At 37.2% G+C, this 18,543-nt stretch overlaps 1 protein-coding gene and 1 pseudogene across 1 annotated transcript; one reads left to right on the top strand and one right to left on the bottom strand.

Annotated features, from left to right (window-relative positions):
* Positions 1-2,078: 2,078 nt before the first annotated feature.
* On the top strand, positions 2,079-5,354 carry LOC137741102 (receptor-like protein 6). The gene has a single exon (XM_068480908.1). It carries the CDS (start codon positions 2,213-2,215, stop codon positions 5,162-5,164), a length of 2,952 nt encoding a protein of 983 aa, XP_068337009.1. The 5' UTR covers positions 2,079-2,212; the 3' UTR covers positions 5,165-5,354.
* A 10,231-nt stretch (positions 5,355-15,585) lies between these two features.
* LOC137740459 (receptor-like protein 7) lies at positions 15,586-18,543 on the bottom strand (annotated as a pseudogene).

The raw sequence follows: 18,543 nt of genomic DNA, 5'->3' as shown, positions 1-18,543 counted from the left end.
TGTTTATAGTAACAAGTAACATCTTCATAATGAACTGTTTATTTGTTTTATGTATATGAATGGTTAAAAAATCTCCAAATTGAATAACTTTTAGCCTTTAGGTTTGCGAACGTCTTCCATTGTTCTCTTTGATCCCAAAACCCTAATTAGGATTTAGTTATGCAAGTTATTTTTGGAGTGCATGATTTATTTATTAGTTCATGTTGCGAGAACTTGTTACTCAAGTGATCAACACAGCGTACCGAAAAATTTCGTACATAAATATATGATGCTAAACTAGTGTACCGAAATGTTGCTACCTAAATATATTATACTAAACCAGTGTACCAAAATGACCGTACCTAAACATACTATTATTATACTAACCTTGTATACCTAAATATATTGTAATGAATTAGTGGTACATAAGAAAATGTGGAAAAATATAAATGTACCGAAATGTTCATACCTAAATATATTGTAATGAATTAGTGGCACATAAAAAAATATAGAAAAACATAAGTACTACGAAAATATTTTCTTATATAAGATAATTACAATAATGAGGAGAAATTATAGAGTGGTATTGTATCACCACGTCAGTTGTGATACTTCCACTCAAAATTTGTCATGTATAAAACTTATTTACGGTTGGAATAAATATTTATTTTATACTTACAAAATAAAAATTTCAAAAAAAAAAAAGAAAAATGAAAATAATTCTGCAGCCATCGCTGCCGTTGTCAACTTTCCCTTTCTTCTTCGACCTCTTTCTCTCTCTGCAAATCTCTATCAAATATCAGGATCGAAGGGAATAATGATAACTTTCAATCGATGAGAACCCTATTGATGATTTTGTGGATTTTGGTGCTGCATTTCGCAATCTGGCGATGAATTGGAAGGGCATGACCCTTTTTTCTAATTACCTATCTAAACTAATGGTTATTTGTAATTCTAATTCATCGGGTAAAGAACTTGTTGAAGTCTGGGGAAGAGATCAAAAGGGGCGGCAGCCTCAGAGCAAGGGGTGGAGTTCTGAGAACTGCACTGGGAATACGTAGGGATGGATGTGGTTATGGGTATTTTATTTTCTTCAAGTTTTTATTTATTTTTTAAATTTCATTTTTTATGTTAAAATAAGCTTTAATTCCAGCTGCATAACAATTGTACATGTGTCAACTTTTAAGTAGAAGTATCATGTGCTGATATGGTAGTACGGTACTACTTAATAATATCTCCATAATGAGAATTAAAAATTATAAATAAAATAGAGAAACATTAAATACATATGCTGACATTAAATAAAATCTAAGGACTAAAATCAAATTTTAATCTTGTATAAGATATTTTTTTACACTTTATCTTATTTAAGGATTAAAATCTAGTTTTTTATAAAATTAATCATGTTACATCCTGCAATATAAAATTAATATTGTGCGCACCCAAAAATTTGTGCAAGTGCTGAATAGGATATTAGCTAGCTTCGAAAGACTTCCATCGATTCGTCGGCCTGTCACTTTGAATGCATGGTTAGCTTTACAAGAACGTTTATGTTGATGATCAGTGGCTTATAATCTGGTTCACGAGACCTCATGCCCAAGATTAATGGAACAAAAGCTACTATGTTGGTGAAAGAGATAGTAGCCTCAGTGACATTTTTATTAGTAGGAGTGACAACTAATTGATTGTTATGTGTGCAAAGCTCGAGAAATTAATTAATATTCACGTACTATGAATAAATTGTGTGTATACATAGTAAATCCTACTACATGGACGAACTTCAACTCAAGTAATTAACATTAGATAAATAAGTGTAACGATAAATAAATTGAGTTAAGGAGTATATGTACACAGAATTAGAACATGTATTAAAAAGATAAATAAGCGTTGAGATGAGTCACAAATGCAAACGACGACTTGACTTCAAGTCTTCAAGTGATGGCGATCACCTGATTTTATCTACTCAAAGTATTACGTTTGCATTTTTTAAGATCAAACGAGCGTATAGATAAAACTAAACGATTGAGTTTGCAATTATTACATGCAAACTATGAATGACTTCAAGTCTTCAATTGATCGAGACATCAATTCACCACCCACTCATCGATCGACTCATACTTTTTTTTATTTATGCTTTGCTTGAGTTGTGTCTATAAAAGGAGTTAACTTCTCCACTCTTAATTATCCGAGAGCCATAAAACAATATTTCCTATAACCAGAAAAACACACTACCATGAAAATGGAATCTTGGTTGTCCAAGTTTACCTGTTTCTATTGTCTTCTTTTTCTATTACTTAATGCTACTCACTGTTTTTCATTTATGCAGACTCAGACACGGACACTTTGCCATGCTGACGAGCACTCCTTCTTGTCACAATTCAAGGAAAGCTTTACGATAGACAAGTCAGCTTCTGGATCTCCTTTTGCTTATCCGAAGGTAGCATCTTGGGCTCGAGAAGGAGATCAGAATCAGAGTAACTGTTGTTCGTGGGATGGTGTTGAGTGCCATGCGGAGTCTGGCCGTGTCATTGGCCTTGACCTCAAGAGCAGCTGTCTCTATGGTTCTATCAATTCCAACAGCACCATCTTCCGACTTGTTCACTTGCAGATGCTTGACCTCTCAGATAACGACTTCAATTCCTCTGAAGTACCATCGAGATTAGGCCATGACCTTTCGAGTCTATCCTATCTCAACCTTTCACTGTCTGCATTTTCTGGCCAAATTCCATCCGAAATTTCAAAGCTATCCAAACTGTCTACCCTTGATCTGTCTCACAATAATGGTTTGGAGCTTAGGAAGTCCAACATGAGAATCCTAGTCCAAAACTTGACCAGCATAAAACAACTTCATCTTAGTGATGTAGGCATATACTCCACTGTGCCTGATATCTTGGTCAATGTATCTTCTCTCACATCTCTCAATCTAAGCTACTGTGGGTTGTATGGGGAATTCCCAATAGGCATTTTCCACCTACCAAACCTAGAGGAGCTTAGATTGCAGTTTAACATAGACCTAAATGGTTATTTTCCTAAATTTAACAGGACCAATTCCCTCAAAATATTGGATGTTTCAGAGACAAATTTCTCTGGTGAACTTCCTAGTTCTATCGGAAACCTTCATTCCTTGAATTACTTTGATATCTCAACCTGTAGTTTTGATTCCCATGTTCCATCTTCATTCAGAAACCTTACCCAGCTCAGCTTCCTTGGGATGCATTCATTTTATAACGTGTCTGTAGGCCCATTCTTAGTTCCTGATTCCTTGTCTTGTTTTGAAAAATTAACCAAGCTCAACTACTTGGATCTTTCGGATATTAACTTACAGGGGAATTTCCCACATTTTGTGGCTAACCTGACCCAACTTGTGTTCCTATATTTGTCTACCAATTCATTAACTGGTGAAATCCCTAAGTCGCTTTTCCACCTCAGAAATCTTGAACATCTGGACCTTACCTCCAACAATTTGCAAGGAGAATTTCCTAAGTCGTTTTTCCACCTCAGAAATCTTGAACTTCTTAGCCTTTCCGGTAATAATTTGAGTGGATTAGTTGAGTTTGATGAGTTTTCCAACCTCAAAAAGTTGAAGGTACTTGGTTTAGCGGCCAACAGGTTATCCGTGCGTGTCAAATCTGGTTCGAGTGCTACTCTTCCAAAGTTCGAATTTCTAAGGTTGTGTGAATGCAACTTGACAGAGTTTCCAGAATTTTTGAAAGATCAATACGAATTGGGAGCCCTATACCTTTCTCGTAACAACATTCATGGCCAAATACCAAAATGGCTCTGGAATGCAACTAGAGAAACTTTGGTCAATCTCGACCTCAGCTCTAACTCCTTAACAGGCTTTGAGGAGAATCCAGTCACTCTTCCATGGAAAAATCTACAGATTTTTGAAATTTGGAATAATCGGTTACAAGGGTCATTGCCAATTCCACCACAATATATCACGTCTTACATTGTCCGCAACAATAGTTATAGTGGAAAGGTTTCGCCATTGTTCTGCAACTTGAATTATCTTCAAGATCTTAATTTGGCCAACAACAACCTGAGTGGTATGCTTCCACAGTGTTTGGGGAAGTCCAGTAGCTTGGAAATATTGCGTTTGATGTTTAATTCTTTCCACGGCCATATTCCTCCATTTTGTGCTAACAAAAATAGTTTGAAATTTGTTGGGTTGGGTTACAATCGGTTACAGGGGATGCTACCAAGATCAATGGCCGATTGCATTCAGTTAGAGTTTCTTCACATTGGCAACAATCAAATCAGTGACATCTTCCCTTCTTGGTTAGGGGTACTTCCAGTATTGAGGGGTCTCATTTTGGGGTCGAATGCATTTCATGGGATAATTGGGAAGCCTCCAACTAATCATGAGTTCCCAAACTTGTGCATCATTGATTTATCCAACAACCAGTTTTCAGGTATGTTGCCTTCTAAGTACATGGAGAACTGGAATTTCATGAAATATGTTGTCACGAACAAGGGAAGCCAGTACTTTACAGTCTCATCGAACGCCAGCATAAATAAATATGGATATTACTTTCAATTTTCATATGAGATGATAATTCCTGTAAAAGGTGTTGAGTTGACATATCATCAGACCCCATATGATCTGAGACTCATAGATTTCTCAAGTAATAGATTTGAAGGAGAGATTCCAGCAAGTATCATTGGGAGTCTAGCAGCACTTCATGTGCTAAACCTCTCCAACAACACTCTCTCTGGTCAAATCCCCTCATCTCTAGGGAACTTGATTGCTCTTGAATCGTTGGATCTCTCTCAAAACAAGCTCTCAGGAATGATCCCTGGTTGTTTGGCACAACTCACTTTCCTTGCGTACTTCAACGTGTCGTATAACCATCTTTGGGGGCCTATACCACTTGGCAAACAATTTGGTACATTCCTAGAAGATTCATACCAAGGAAACTCAGGTCTGTGTGGAGAGCTTTTGTCCAAGAAATGCGAGGCTTCTGAGAGCTCGAGGCGACTGCCACGATCAAGCTTTGAAGAGGCTGGGTTTCCATTTGAGTTTGACTGGTATGTAGTCTTGCCGGGAGTTATTAGCGGACTAATAGTGGGAGTGGTTGCTGGAAACACATTGGCAGACAAGAAGCATGAATGGTTTGTGGAGACATTCAGCAGGAGGAGAAAGCCAACAACCGCAAGGGCGACGAGGGGACACCGAACTTAGCTTGATGTGTCTACCGGCTAGAGAAATGTTTGGGCCTTCAAGGCCAATGTCATGTTTTTTATGATTTCTGGTGCTTCAGCATATGTTGTTATGTTATATTACAATAATGGGGTTCTATAAGTTTGCTTTGTATAATATTTCTACTTGATCAAATTCAGTGTTATCAACTAAGTAGTTGGAATTACGTTTCCTGTTTCCATTTGCTTCTAGGTCAAAACTAGCAAAAGTGTCGTGCTCTGCGGTGGGTTTTAAATTCGTAGTTTATAGCAAATATGAATCATTTCCCTAATAAAGAGAGAGTTTGAATAACAAGTACACATATATCACTATACACATAATAGATACTTCTGAAAATTCCATAAATTCACAAATCAACCCGTTCATTTCTAAAATAACTCTTGAAGTTACATTACATATTATTTACTTTGCATTCAAAGCATAAGTGCAATCCAAATGGGAGATTTCTAAGTTACAGTTATATACATTTCCAAAAGTTTCCCACATTGATTAGTCGTTCATTCTGCACCTGTATTTAACTAATTCTACGTTAAGAGTTCTATATACAACTCAGAAAAGCAAATTTTAACAACTACAAGGACTGACAGTAACACCGCATGACGGTGTTATGATAAAAAATGATAAACAACATACTAAACAGAAGTGATGTTTTAAATCTGGAATGAATGCATACCTGAAGAGCTGATTTCAAATTAGCGATCCCTTTCCCATCCTGGTAACATTTATCAATTGGAATCAATAAAAAATTTTTGATGACGGCAATGCTAGGAGTCTCAATTTCAAAAACCAAATCAGAAAATAAAACAAAATTGAATGAACTATGAAGAAAATTTATTCTCCAACAGAAAACTCAGCGCTACACAAAATCATTGAATTGGAATGAAACTAATAAGAATAAATTGAACAAAACCCAATTCAATTGAAGCTATTCTCTGAAAATCTTCCTAATCAAATTAATAAAACAAAAATAAAAACTTTAAAAAGTCAGAGATCATAAGAAAGCATATTAAAGCAGGCAAAAAAGACGGAGACAGAGCATCAACTAAGAGCAGATTTCCTCCAGACTTGCCTAAGAAGTTGAGTACAGATTGTCTTCTAATGCAAAACCATAAAGTGAGTTGTAATCTAAAGGCTCCTACCTTAAAATTAGACCTATATATCAAATATATCATTTAATAATCCTCACGCATGTAATTATCCTAAATAATCAAATGCGAAACCATTTACTTTCCAAAGGCAAACCACTTAGAAACATATATCATAATCTTCGGTTGAGAAAGTCAGTTTGTTTTATGGGGTTTTCACTATTTTCAAAATCAATATCAAATTTTGTAAGGAAGAGAAAAGAATTTACCTTTGGGAAAGTCTGAACGGTTGTGGCGGTTGGTAGAATCGAAGAGATTTTAGCAAATGAGGCGAAGAGGAAGACAGGGAGAGTAGAGGCAAGCAGCGCGGTGAGCGTTTTAGCGGTGAGAAAAACGATGTGGGAACTAGGAAGTATCTAGAGAAACAGTGGGTTTACAAATTGGAAAGATTTTTTAATATGTTCGGAGCACGAGATGATATATCATGTATTTCTATATAAATAGTAAGATTTTTGTATTAAAAAATTAATAATATAAAAAATAAAAATTTTCACCGTTTATATAATAATATATAGTGTACCAAATTTCTCGAAAAATTGAAGAGGCATGCCTTTTTGGCCATCTTAAGCTAAAAAAAATAGCACTGAAAAATGATAATGAAACAGGGGCTCTTTTGTCCCTTCACTGTACTTAGAAACTGCGTTTATTTTCCTTATTGAGCTTTAGTATAGATAATTTATTACGGCTTTTCACGTGTAAATTCTCCATAAGACCAACTTCAGTTTTTGGTCCCAAATTCAATTTTTTTTTTTAGTACATCGATATTTTATTCTAGGAGATGGAGAGTTCGGCTATGCCACATAATGAGCAACCTAATTTGGTATCGAATTCACCATCCACGAGATTCGAAGACCTCTCACTTTCAAGGGAAGAGAAATATCAGACCATAGTACTGAGAGGCCCCAAACTCAAATATTTTAGTTTACTAAAAGACAAAATTTAAGTCTAAGAACAGTGAATGTTACTCAACCCTTAAGACCTAAATTTCATGACTTAAAATATATTAACAATTGTGGAATTGCTTTAACCCTATTTTTTTTGGGAAAAGATTTTTTGTAACCTTGAGTTATGTTATCTTAATTTAATTTTACAAATATTTTAACATAAAAAATTTAAATTTCGACAAAAAATTTATAACCGAACAAATCACACCAATCAACCACTCAACCAACCAAAACTTCAATATAGATGATAATTCATAACATAAACTAAAAATTTAAACACTAATTGAAAATATAAATGATAGTTCGTATAAGCTAAAAGTATTTGTCTTGTCCTGAGGATGGGATTGGAAAATAATTTTTTAAAGTTGATCGTCTTCAATTTTTTATTTTATTATTTTGACGTTAAATTTAAATTTCATCCATTGGATATGCAATCATACTATAGAGTTCATCTATAGTATGATTTCAGAACCAAAACCTTCCTTTAGATGAACTCTATGTGTGCATGTTCCCAATAAAACAGAACGTTTAACCATCTTTCTAATAAAACAAACTCCAATTGCTTGAGCATCTTCAATGAAAGGCCAACTTTATTTTTTCATTCCCCCAATTAAACCGATAAACTCACACAAGCTGGGTTTTAAACCAACCTAAGCACAGATTCAAACCATTAAGCAAAAACAGCAAGCAATGCAAACCATTAAGCACATATGCAATTTATATATGTAATACCTAATTGCACATATTATGAATGTCCATTGCGTGGTTTAGTTCAAATCCTCCAGTCTCATACACAACCCATAAGAGCCATTCGGAAACCAAAACAAACCCCCCTTGCAATTTAGCTCACCAACCCAATTGAATCAAAACAAATTCAATCAGGAAACAAAAAGTTAAGAACAGCCCAAAAACCAAAAGAAACCCACTTGTAGTTTTAACTCACTAATCCATTGAATCAAAACAAATTCAGTTAAGAGAAAAACTAGAGTCCAAAATCATATATATATATATATATATATATATATTATCTAAATGTAAACCAATTCTTAGCTGATTAACTGAGTATACCAAAGAATCAAATTAAACACAAATTCTTAAAGTTTGGCATCCCAATAATCAAATAAGGAAAAACAACAATGTGTGTACTGTGTGTGTGAGCGTATGTGCTGCATAAGTGTGTGAGTGTATATTGTATTGCCGAGGAAAAACAACAATATCTTCCAAGCGATAAAAAAAGGTATAAGCGTGTGAGTATATGTTGTATGTGTTGTGTGTGTATAAGTGCATGACAGTGTTTGTGTCACACTGCATGTGTATGTACTGTGTATGTATATAAAATGTGTAAGTGTAGGTAAGTGTGTGTACCCTGTGTGGACAAGTGTATGTGATGTGTGTGAGTGTATATTGTATGCGTATGCAGTGTGCGTGTGCGTGTGCATATCAAAAAAGTTAAGTGTATGCAGCGTGTATGAAAAGTTACATAGGGTAAGGCATATACCAAAATCATTATTGAAGTTAAGAATGATTTCCTAAAGAGATGCAAAATTACAGTAGGGTAAGGCTATACCAAATCACTTTACTCCTCGTAAAAAGAGAGAGAAAAAAAGTATATACAAAGAATGAGGAACACAAACCTATCCAAACAATAAAGATTCCGTAATAGGTAAGAGCTTGCAAAAGACCAAAAACTAATAGTTAGAAAAATAAAACATATATCAAGAAGATGAGACGAATTTGTAAGTCGAAAACTCCACCTATAACAGCTATACTAAAGCTTATACATTCATGAAAACTCATAATCTATAGCTAAAAAGCACAAAGTATTTTTGCGGAAATATAAAGATCCCTTTTGTGCCCCAAACCCCCATCTGTCCTCTCTTCGCCTCCCTCCATCTTTACGTATGATTTTTTTTTTTTTTTTTTTTTCTGATGTTGGAATTTTGATCTATGGAGTTTAAGGCTCTGTAATATAGTATGATTTCAGAGCATTTGACAATTTAGTTGTAAGCAAGAAAGTTAATAACTATAGCGGGCATATGACAGAGAGAGAGAGAGAGAGAGAGAGAGAGAGAGAGAGAGAGAATAGAGGCTCGTGAGGTTGTAGGTGGAGCCAATGTATCCCATATAACCACATTAAACGTGGATGCAAATGTAAATATCCGAGGCAATGTTTAAGAAACTTAGAAGATAGATTATTATCCATTAATCGATTGATGTAAAGAGAGCAATAAGACATTCAGCGAAAAACTAACATCAACTTTTTGCAACCAAACAGAGGAATCCCAACAAAAAACAATGGTCCTTGATGACACGCCCCGACCCTGATATTCCCCTAATACCAGGATAGGCACGTGCTGGTCGACACCCGAGGGTGACGAAAGCCATTTATTGAGTGCAAATGCTGAAAACAAGGGATATATAAGGCTTATAAATGTAAAAGAATAATTAATATTCAAATAAAGACCGTGTTCAGAGCACACCACTAATCTAGAGCACTAAAAGAAAATAATAAAACATTGAATGAAACAAAGGAGTGGGTCCTACACCAAGAGGACTCGAAGATGCCGATGCGGAAATGCCTGGACGTCAGGATTGTATGCCTCGATTCTAAGTACTGAAGGGGGCGCAAAACAAACATGAGTGGACCAAGTTGATATATATATATATATATATAAAATAAAACAGTTATCAACGTACTAACCCCCAGGTTTTATGAAAACACAAATATAATGATAAACATAGGTTTTCCGAAACCTAGCATGTCGTGCAATGTCTCAAATCATAATTCGCATAAATAATAAACACTAGTGAATGTCCAATAACCCTTCAGGGCCCATGTCGGCTTCCCGTCTCTGAGCCGACAGTCAGAGGAAAATACACTTCAGGCCCCATGCCGGCTCCCCATCTCTGAGAAAACAGTCAGAGGAAAACACATTCCAGGCCCTATGCCAACACTAAACCGTCGCCCGGGACGGACCGGATCTATCCCTACGTCCTGTAGCGGAAAGGACCACTAGGTAAGTACAAAACCAATGAACATACATATATTGAAAATCAACTTCATAGTATAAAGTCATGCATCATCTATACTATAAAGAGGTGTTCTAAACATGTTCTAAATATCATATCGTCATCTATCAGATATTCTATAAGAACATAGGTTATAGGAAAAATAGTAATAATTCAAACTAGCCTCAGTAAGCATGTTATCTCGTAAAACGTTTCATAAAACATAATCATCAAATCGTGCCTTTCATGTATGCATTTATACTATCAAAACATGCATTTTTAGAAGGGGTCCACTCACAATATTTCGCCGTCGAAAAGCCACGCCATCTAGCGAAGAAGGAAACGCCACAGATAATCGCCCCTAAGCACATAAATGGTACATTTAGTCAAACTCTACTCAAACGACTGAATTTGGGAAAACGGACATCGGAAACGGGTTCAGGACGTTGAAATTAGCCTAGGAGGGGTCCCGCACGAAAACCTAAAAAGTCAACGGTCAAAGTCAACGTTGACCGGTTAAAGTCAAAGTCAACGCTGACCGTTGACCAGGTTACGGTCAGCCCGGGTCCGGGTCCGGGTCAACAGGTCAAACGGGTTTGGGCTTGGATCCGGGTTGGTTAAAGGGTTTGGACTTGGGTTGGATCTGGGTTTGGGCCTAAAGGTTTGGTCTAATGGGTTTAGGGTTAACGGGCCGAAGGCCTTAAAGGAAACGGCCCAAAGGCCATTAAATTAACAAAACAAAAAAAATAAATAAAAAGGTTGGGTTGGGCTGCCCAGGGTTTTGGGCTTGGCAGGAAAGGCCCAAAGGCCTTGGGTGTTCGCCGGATTCCAAGGAAGGAGAAGGCCGAATTTCGGCCGGAGAATTCCCAAGCTCCGATGGGGCTCAAAACTCAACCAAAACATGTCATTCAATATACCAAATTGAAGCCCCGAAGGTAAGGAATCGAAATATACCCTTGGTTCCCGTCATCGTGGCCAGAGTTGGCCGGAAAACAGCCTGAAAGCCACGGGTGTCCGCCGAAAACTGGGTAAGATTCAAATGAGTATAACTTATTCAATACTCAATGAAATTGGGTGAAACAAAAAGGAAAGTTGTAGTACTCAGCGAGACGAAGAGATTGATACCTTGCAAGCCGGCCAAATCGCCGTGGTTTGGCCGGAAATTTCCTCGAAAGGGTCGGTGCTCGCTGGAAAACTGGGAAATGTCTCCAAGGTGGTTTCTTCATGGTTTGACGTCCAAAACACAACCACGGGGTTAGAAAAGAGCTATAGGTGTAGGCATGGGTGTGTGTGTGTGTGTTCTTGTCGGAGAAAATAGCACCGAGAGGGGGGATGGAGAAATCACAGAGGAAGAAAGAGAGAAGAGAGAAAAGAGACTTTTCAGAAAAAATAAAAGAAAGGGAAAGGGAAAGGAACCGGGAAAAAAACAGGGGGTGGGCCCCTTGGGCTCACCAATTAAGGCTCAAAAACAATTTTAAAAAGGAAAGTATCCCCCAAACTTAGTGAAAATACAAAATACCCATTTTCTTCCGTAAATCCCGGGACGGGTTATTACACTTGACATAGGAAATGAACTCATCGCCCCAACAGAAGCCTACAACACTAATCCTGAAACACCTTTAATTCTTAAACCTTCAATCACTACCTTTGCATGTTCGATTGCTCTCCCCGAATCATTCTCTCAGGATCCGTCGGACCAAGCAGTCTTGGCCAATCAAACTTGATCTTGGGGTTAGGAACAAAATATTTTTTAACTTTCCATTTGATTCTTTGCAGTAGCAGCCATGGAAAGGCCATATGCATCTGCATCCATGGCTACTTCTTAGACATTCTGTTGACCTTAAAAATTACAAAGCCTACGTAGCGCGCAGGCCGAGTAACTAATGAGCCAACTACGTCCTTCGGTTGATACGGGGTGTGCCAACTCGTCCGCTGGGTTTGGTCGAGGAGTACAATTTGTTGATGTTGCGTTGAGCGCGTTGCTGATTTCTTGATCTTGCAATTGCGGCTAAGGAATGAACAAATCTCGACCTTCGGGTTCTCGAGCCTAAAGACAAGGCTGCTAGTTCTGCGAAGTTCACGAATCGTCGGCACCAGATTCGGTCACAGTGATTATATTCGTAAGAGTATAAGCACGTTAAATCGACAGCAGACTATATGGACACAAGTACTCAAAGGAGATGTATGTCTTAATGGTAAATGTGGTTCAACTGTCAGAATGCCAAACTCCGAAACTCACTTGTGAGTATCCAATCATAAAATCACTCAGCGTTCAATGTGCCGAATGTCGTAACTTGTAACACCTTACTTCTTCGAGAAGGCTAATAAGATGACCTCTGCCAATAAGGATTCGGAAACCCTTCTCGACCAAGACTTCGATGGGTAACCAGTCGGCCTCGACACAGTGCTGGTTAACCAAACTGAAGGTGCTCATCAGTCGGTTGATTCTACGGCAGCAGTGCTGCTTATCCAAATTGAAGATGTTCGTCAGTTGCCTCCACAGTGTTGTTTATCCAAACTGAAGATGTGTCAGCGGAAAAAGAAAATAAAAAATCTCATGATGTTTGAGAGGTTTGCGCAGGGTAGTTGTGTGTTGAATTGGAGAGGGCCTTTCTCAGCATTCAAAGCCTTGTATTTATAGAATTCGTAGTGCTCCGTTGCCGAAATAGATTTTCCCGGTTCCACTCTAACTCTTCTACATCCGGATATTGTGATAAAAACACTTTGATAATATCATTTCGCCTGAGTTAAATGGTCAATGCCATGCTCCAATTTGTATTATTATCTTAACATATTAATTGGAAAGATAATTAATTGGAACGACAGTTCACTTCCCAAAACAATCACCTTACTTTTCTCAAGAATCCATATCCCCCACATGTTGCAGATGCCTATCCAATTTGCAATTCAAATTTATCCCATCTGCAAGTTTCCCATGCATACATGAAGACCACGTATCCCAATAATTCTAATCAAATTGTATTGCCACCTTATCACCACCACGTGTAAAATCTTTTCCCATTGTTCCACGTGGCTTTGTACGCGAGTCCATTCAACCATATACCCAATGCAGCCGACTAGATACCAAGATGACATCCATCACCTAACCTTATTAGGTTTCCTATTCACCATTATCTTCGTTTTGTAGATCCATGTTAGGCCATGTGAAGTGTCTAAGAATCTGTATAATTTATTTTGTATAAAAAAAAAAATTAAGATAATTTATTAAAAGATAATTATTATGATTAAGAGCCATAATATTATCTCTTAACAATAGCAAATTATCCTAAATTTCTTATCCGATGATTAAGAACCATGCTTACTCAACGGCCTCGATCGCTTGACCGATGGTGTAAAATCGGGTCCAAACACATTCAAGTATTTTTTGAATTCTTGCTGACCACAATTACAATTTCGAATTTGAAGCTCTATGAAATAAATAGAGTTTGTAAACACAACCCCAAAGTACAAAGATTTGAAAACGACTTCTCACCTTTTTAATCAGCTGAGGCAGGCATGGGTTTCAAATCTCAATCACTCTCTGCAAGCATGGTCTTCTTTCTCAATTTCCGGCCTTCCTGTCTCTCCGCGAGCTATCTCTCCCTCTCTTTCTGTGTCCTTCCCTCTAGCGAGTGTTTGGGTTGATAATTAATCTTGGGCTTAAATCAAAGGAAGCCCAGTTGTGCAAAGCATTTGTTTTGGGCTAGTGACTGCTTTGGTGAAGGCAGCGGCCCACAATATTAAAATGATGGTGTAGGGCAACTAATAGGCAGCAACCCTACACGTAGGTTGACCGAAGGTAAGGGGCAGTAAGGCCTTAGCAGAAAGGCACCCTTTCAATGGCAAAATTGGTAAATAATGAAAGATTTAATGTGATTCACCCTTTGCCCAAGACAATCGCGCGGCATTGAAATTGTGCTAGAAAGGAAAAACTTGAACACTTGGATTAAGAAGTCCATAAAAACAACAAGAAAAGCAAGAGAAAATGTCACTTAACTCTCTGAACAAAAGAACAAGACTTCCCAAAATGCTCTATTATTTCCTGTCATTTCCCTTACATTCTTTCTGCAACAAAGCTATCCTTTGTAATTTTTAGAAGCTCTGCTACATGTTCTTGTGCAGTATCGATTCTCTTTGTAAACATTCAGTACCATTTCCCTTAAAGAAAGTTTTTACATTGTAAACAAAAGAAGAAGTGCTCAACAAGGTAGCAAACCTTGCCTGAGCCTCTTTTATTTACATTTCTGTGTAGTAGATCTGGCTTTTATGTATTTTCTTTGATCCCTATGATAATTTTCAATGCTTATTTCAGGGCTTTACATTCTTAATGGTGTTGAACTATATGCTTTTACTTACCTTGTTGCTGATTAAAGTTGGTTTCAAGAAAGTTGACAATCTTAATGAACAAAATCTTCCTATAAATTGGTATATGATACATGATCAAAAAGTCCTTGTTTACAAGGCATAGAAAAGAACTTTTTACGGACTTAACCTATCTGTAAACAATCATTTTGAATTAAGAAGTCTAAATAACTTGTGGCGCAAGTAATCAACTTATCTAAAGACTAAAAAAAAAATCTATTAAACAAAGATAACCGTGGTACGCTCAGATCTCCCTTAATTTTGATTGTGAGCCTAAATGCCTACCAAAGACCCCACAAAGGCACCTTTCAAACTAACTCCAAACTCATGATTCAGAAAAATAAGCGGCAAACCTTGCCTATCAGGCAAGACAAGAAGAGTTATGCGCAGGACATTCTAGCCCAAACAGAAAGAACTCTTTTATTTTCTCGCTTGCTTTCTCTGTCCTTGACGTTGTGCAAGGCCATACCATCGATAAGACCTCACCTTTAACCAAACAGGCAATCTGTATTGAACAAAATTTGTTAAAAAGTTAATTTTGATTTCCCAAAAGAAAAAAAGCGAATTAAGAGACTCTAAAAATCCAAGCAAGTAAAAAAAAAAAAAAAAAATAGAAACCCTTAGCGGTATGAGTGAAATTTTATTGGTAATGGAAAAAAAAAGTTACACCTAGTCAAGGGGGACATAAACTTTACCCCTCATAATACAAAGAAAAGAAGAAAAAGAACATGAAAAAAAAATGGTGACATAAACCTTACCCCTCCAAAAACGAAAACATAAAAAATACAAGTGAAAAAGGATGAGACGTGAAACCTAATATCTCTAAAGCCAAACCAAAAAGGTCAAAACCAAGCCACTTATTGTAAGATACCAGCATGAACCAGACCACACATAATAGTACAACAAACACTACCAACAGCTGCAACATGAATTTCAATAAGGACTAAGTCCTTTGCCCCCTCCAACCTCTTTTGGCTAGTAACTGCCTCCTCCTCTTGCTAAATGTCTCTACAAACCATTCATGCTTATTGTCTACAAAAGCGTTTCCGGCAACGAATCCGACAATTAGACCACAAAAAACTCTTGGAAGAACCATGTACCAATCAAACTTAAATGCAATTTCAGGATCTTCATCTTCTTCGAAGATCGAAGGTGGTGAGGATGTTGAGCTCTCTGAATCCTTGCATTTCTTTGACAGAGGTTTTCCACACAAACCCGAGTTTCCTTGGTATGAATCTTCCTAAAATATATTAAATTGCTGGCCAAGTGGTATAGGCCCCCAAAGATGGTCATGGGATACATTGAAATACACAAGGAAATTGAGTTGGCCAAATTACTGGGGATACTTCCTGATAGCTGGTTTCCAGAGAGATCCAATGATTTAAGAGCTGTCAAGTTCCCAAGAGATGAGGGTATGAGAGCACTGAGAGTGTTGTTGGAGAGGTTCAGCAAATGAAGGCCTCTTAGTTTCCCAATGATACCTGCTGGAATCTCTCCTTCAAATCTATTGCTTGATAGATCTATAAGTCTTAGAAGATAAGGGGTCTTCAAATATTTCAACTCAGCTCATTTGGCAAGAATTGTGATCTTGTATTGATAGATATAAGTGGCATTAGTTGTGTTGGTTGAAGATACTTCAAAATAAGTTTGATTGGTTTCATTAACAAATTTCACGAAATTCCAGTTCTCCATGTAGTTAGAGGGCAACATACCGAAAAAACAATTGTGAGATAGATAAATGATGCATAAGTTTGGGAACTCATGGTTAGTTGAAGGCTTCCCAATTATTCCATGAAATTCATTATAAAGCAAAATGAGAGCCTTTAACACTGGCAGTTCCCCTAACCAAGACGAAAAGATGTCTCTGATTTAATTATTTCCAAGACTAAGAAACTCCAACCGAGTGCAATGAGCCATAGATCTTGGTACCTTCCCCTGCAAATGATTGTCACTTAAATCTACCATTCTCAAACTATTTTTGTTTGGACATAGTTGAGGAATATCTCCATCAAAAGAATTGTTCGACAAGTTGAGTACTTCTAAAGCATTAGAGTTCCCCAAACATTGTGGAAGCATACCACTTAGGTTGTTGTCGGCCAAATCATGAACTTGTAGATTCATGCTGCAGAATAGTGGCGAAATCTCACCATTATAATCATTGTTTGCAACATCATAAGTTATGATTTATTGGGGTGGAATTGGCAGTGAACCTTGTAACAAGTTGGACCTTACTGCAAAAAACACCAGATTTTTCCATGCAAGAATGGGTGGATTTTGGTCAAATGACTCGAGACCTGTTAAGACGTTATGCGACAGAGCCAGATTCTTCAGAGTTTTTCTAGATGTATTCCAGAACCATTTTGGTATTTGGCCATGAATCCTGTTGTTAGAAAAGTTGAGGTCGTACAACTCGTCCTGGTTTTTTGAGAACTCTGGAAACTCTGTTAAGTTGCATGAAACCAACCTCATAATTTGAAACCTTGGAAGAGTAGCATTCAAATTGGGTTTAATTTGCAGAGAAAGTTGGTTGGACGATAATCGAATTTTCTTTAAATTTTTGAGGTTCGAAAACTGATCAAATTCAACTAATTCCCTCAACTTATTAAATGAAAGGTCTAGATAAGTCAATTGGGCCAAATTTCTTGTAACTCAATATGAGATTTGACCAGTTAGTTTATTAGTACCCAAGTTTAGTTGCATAAGTTATGTCAAGTTAGCAAGAAAACATGGGAATTTTCCCATTGAGTTGGTAGACTCAAGGCCCAAATGATCAAGTGCAGTTAACTTTCCAACCCAAGACTAGGATTAATCAGAGAGTAAAGATTGGTATTTTGTTGTGAAAGTTTCTTTTCCAGGCCAATACAATGGATCATAAAATGAAGAAATGTCATGGTAAAAGAGCCAAGTAAGGTTTTTGAGTGAAGATGGAACATGGGGATCAAAATTACAACGATAGATGCCAAATACAGTTAAGGAACGAAGATTTCCGATAGACGTAGGCAGTGAACCAGAGAAACTTGTTTCCCCAATACTCAATTTCTTGAAGGAATTGTTCCTGTTAAAGTCAGCAAAATAACCTGTTAGCTTAAAGTTCTTGTGAACATAAAGAACCTCTATGTTTGGTAGATGGAAAACATCAACAGGGAACTCCCCATAGAACCCACAGTGGGGAAGTTTGAGAGATGCGAGGGATGATGCATTGACAAAGTTATCAGGAAAAGTGGAGAATATTTCTACCCAACCAAATGAAGTTGTTTTAAGTGGGTCATGTTTTGGACTAGGCTTCTTAGAATGGGTTTTGTCAATGTTATAAAGACACCATATCGAGCGAAAAATTTATCATTTATGACAAATCAAGGAAGGATAACTTTGATAGCTTTGAAATTTCAGATGGAATTTGGCCAGAAAATAAGGACTGTGAAAGGTTGAGATATGTTAGATTCGTAAGGTCACGAACTAATCATAATGGTATTTGAGATAAATTGAAGTCGTTATCCAAGAGATCAAGCCTCTCTGCAAGTCAACAAGTTGGAAGAGGCTGCTGTTGGAGTTGATAGAACCATAGTGACAGCTGCTGCCGAGTTCAAGGCCAAAGACATGGCCAGACTCTTCATCGCACTCAACACCATCCCACGAACAGCAGTTACTCTGATTTTGATGTCCTCCTCCTAGCGTCCAAGATGCAACCTTTGGATACGCGTAAGTCTCCTCAGAACCGGAGCTATCAATCAGAAAGCTATTCTTGAATTGTAACAATGCAGAGCACTTAGTGAAATGTGCAAGTGTGTGCACAAATTAATGAGACAGAGTGAGTGACGCTGAGTAAAAGCAAAACAATACAACGTACAGATAACAAGTTAAACCACAAGGATCTTATTCTCATTCCCATTCCCTCTCCCAT

This window comes from Pyrus communis, chromosome 7 (genome assembly GCF_963583255.1).
Source record: "Pyrus communis chromosome 7, drPyrComm1.1, whole genome shotgun sequence".
In the NCBI taxonomy this organism is placed as follows: domain Eukaryota; kingdom Viridiplantae; phylum Streptophyta; class Magnoliopsida; order Rosales; family Rosaceae; genus Pyrus; species Pyrus communis.
Note: the sequence above shows the minus strand (reverse complement) of the source record. Positions and strands in the feature narration are given on the sequence as shown.

Bases quoted from the DNA above. Each gene is read 5' to 3' on its own strand.
- LOC137741102 (XM_068480908.1), top strand. From the start codon at position 2,213: ATGAAAATGGAATCTTGGTTGTCCAAGTTTACCTGTTTCTATTGTCTT.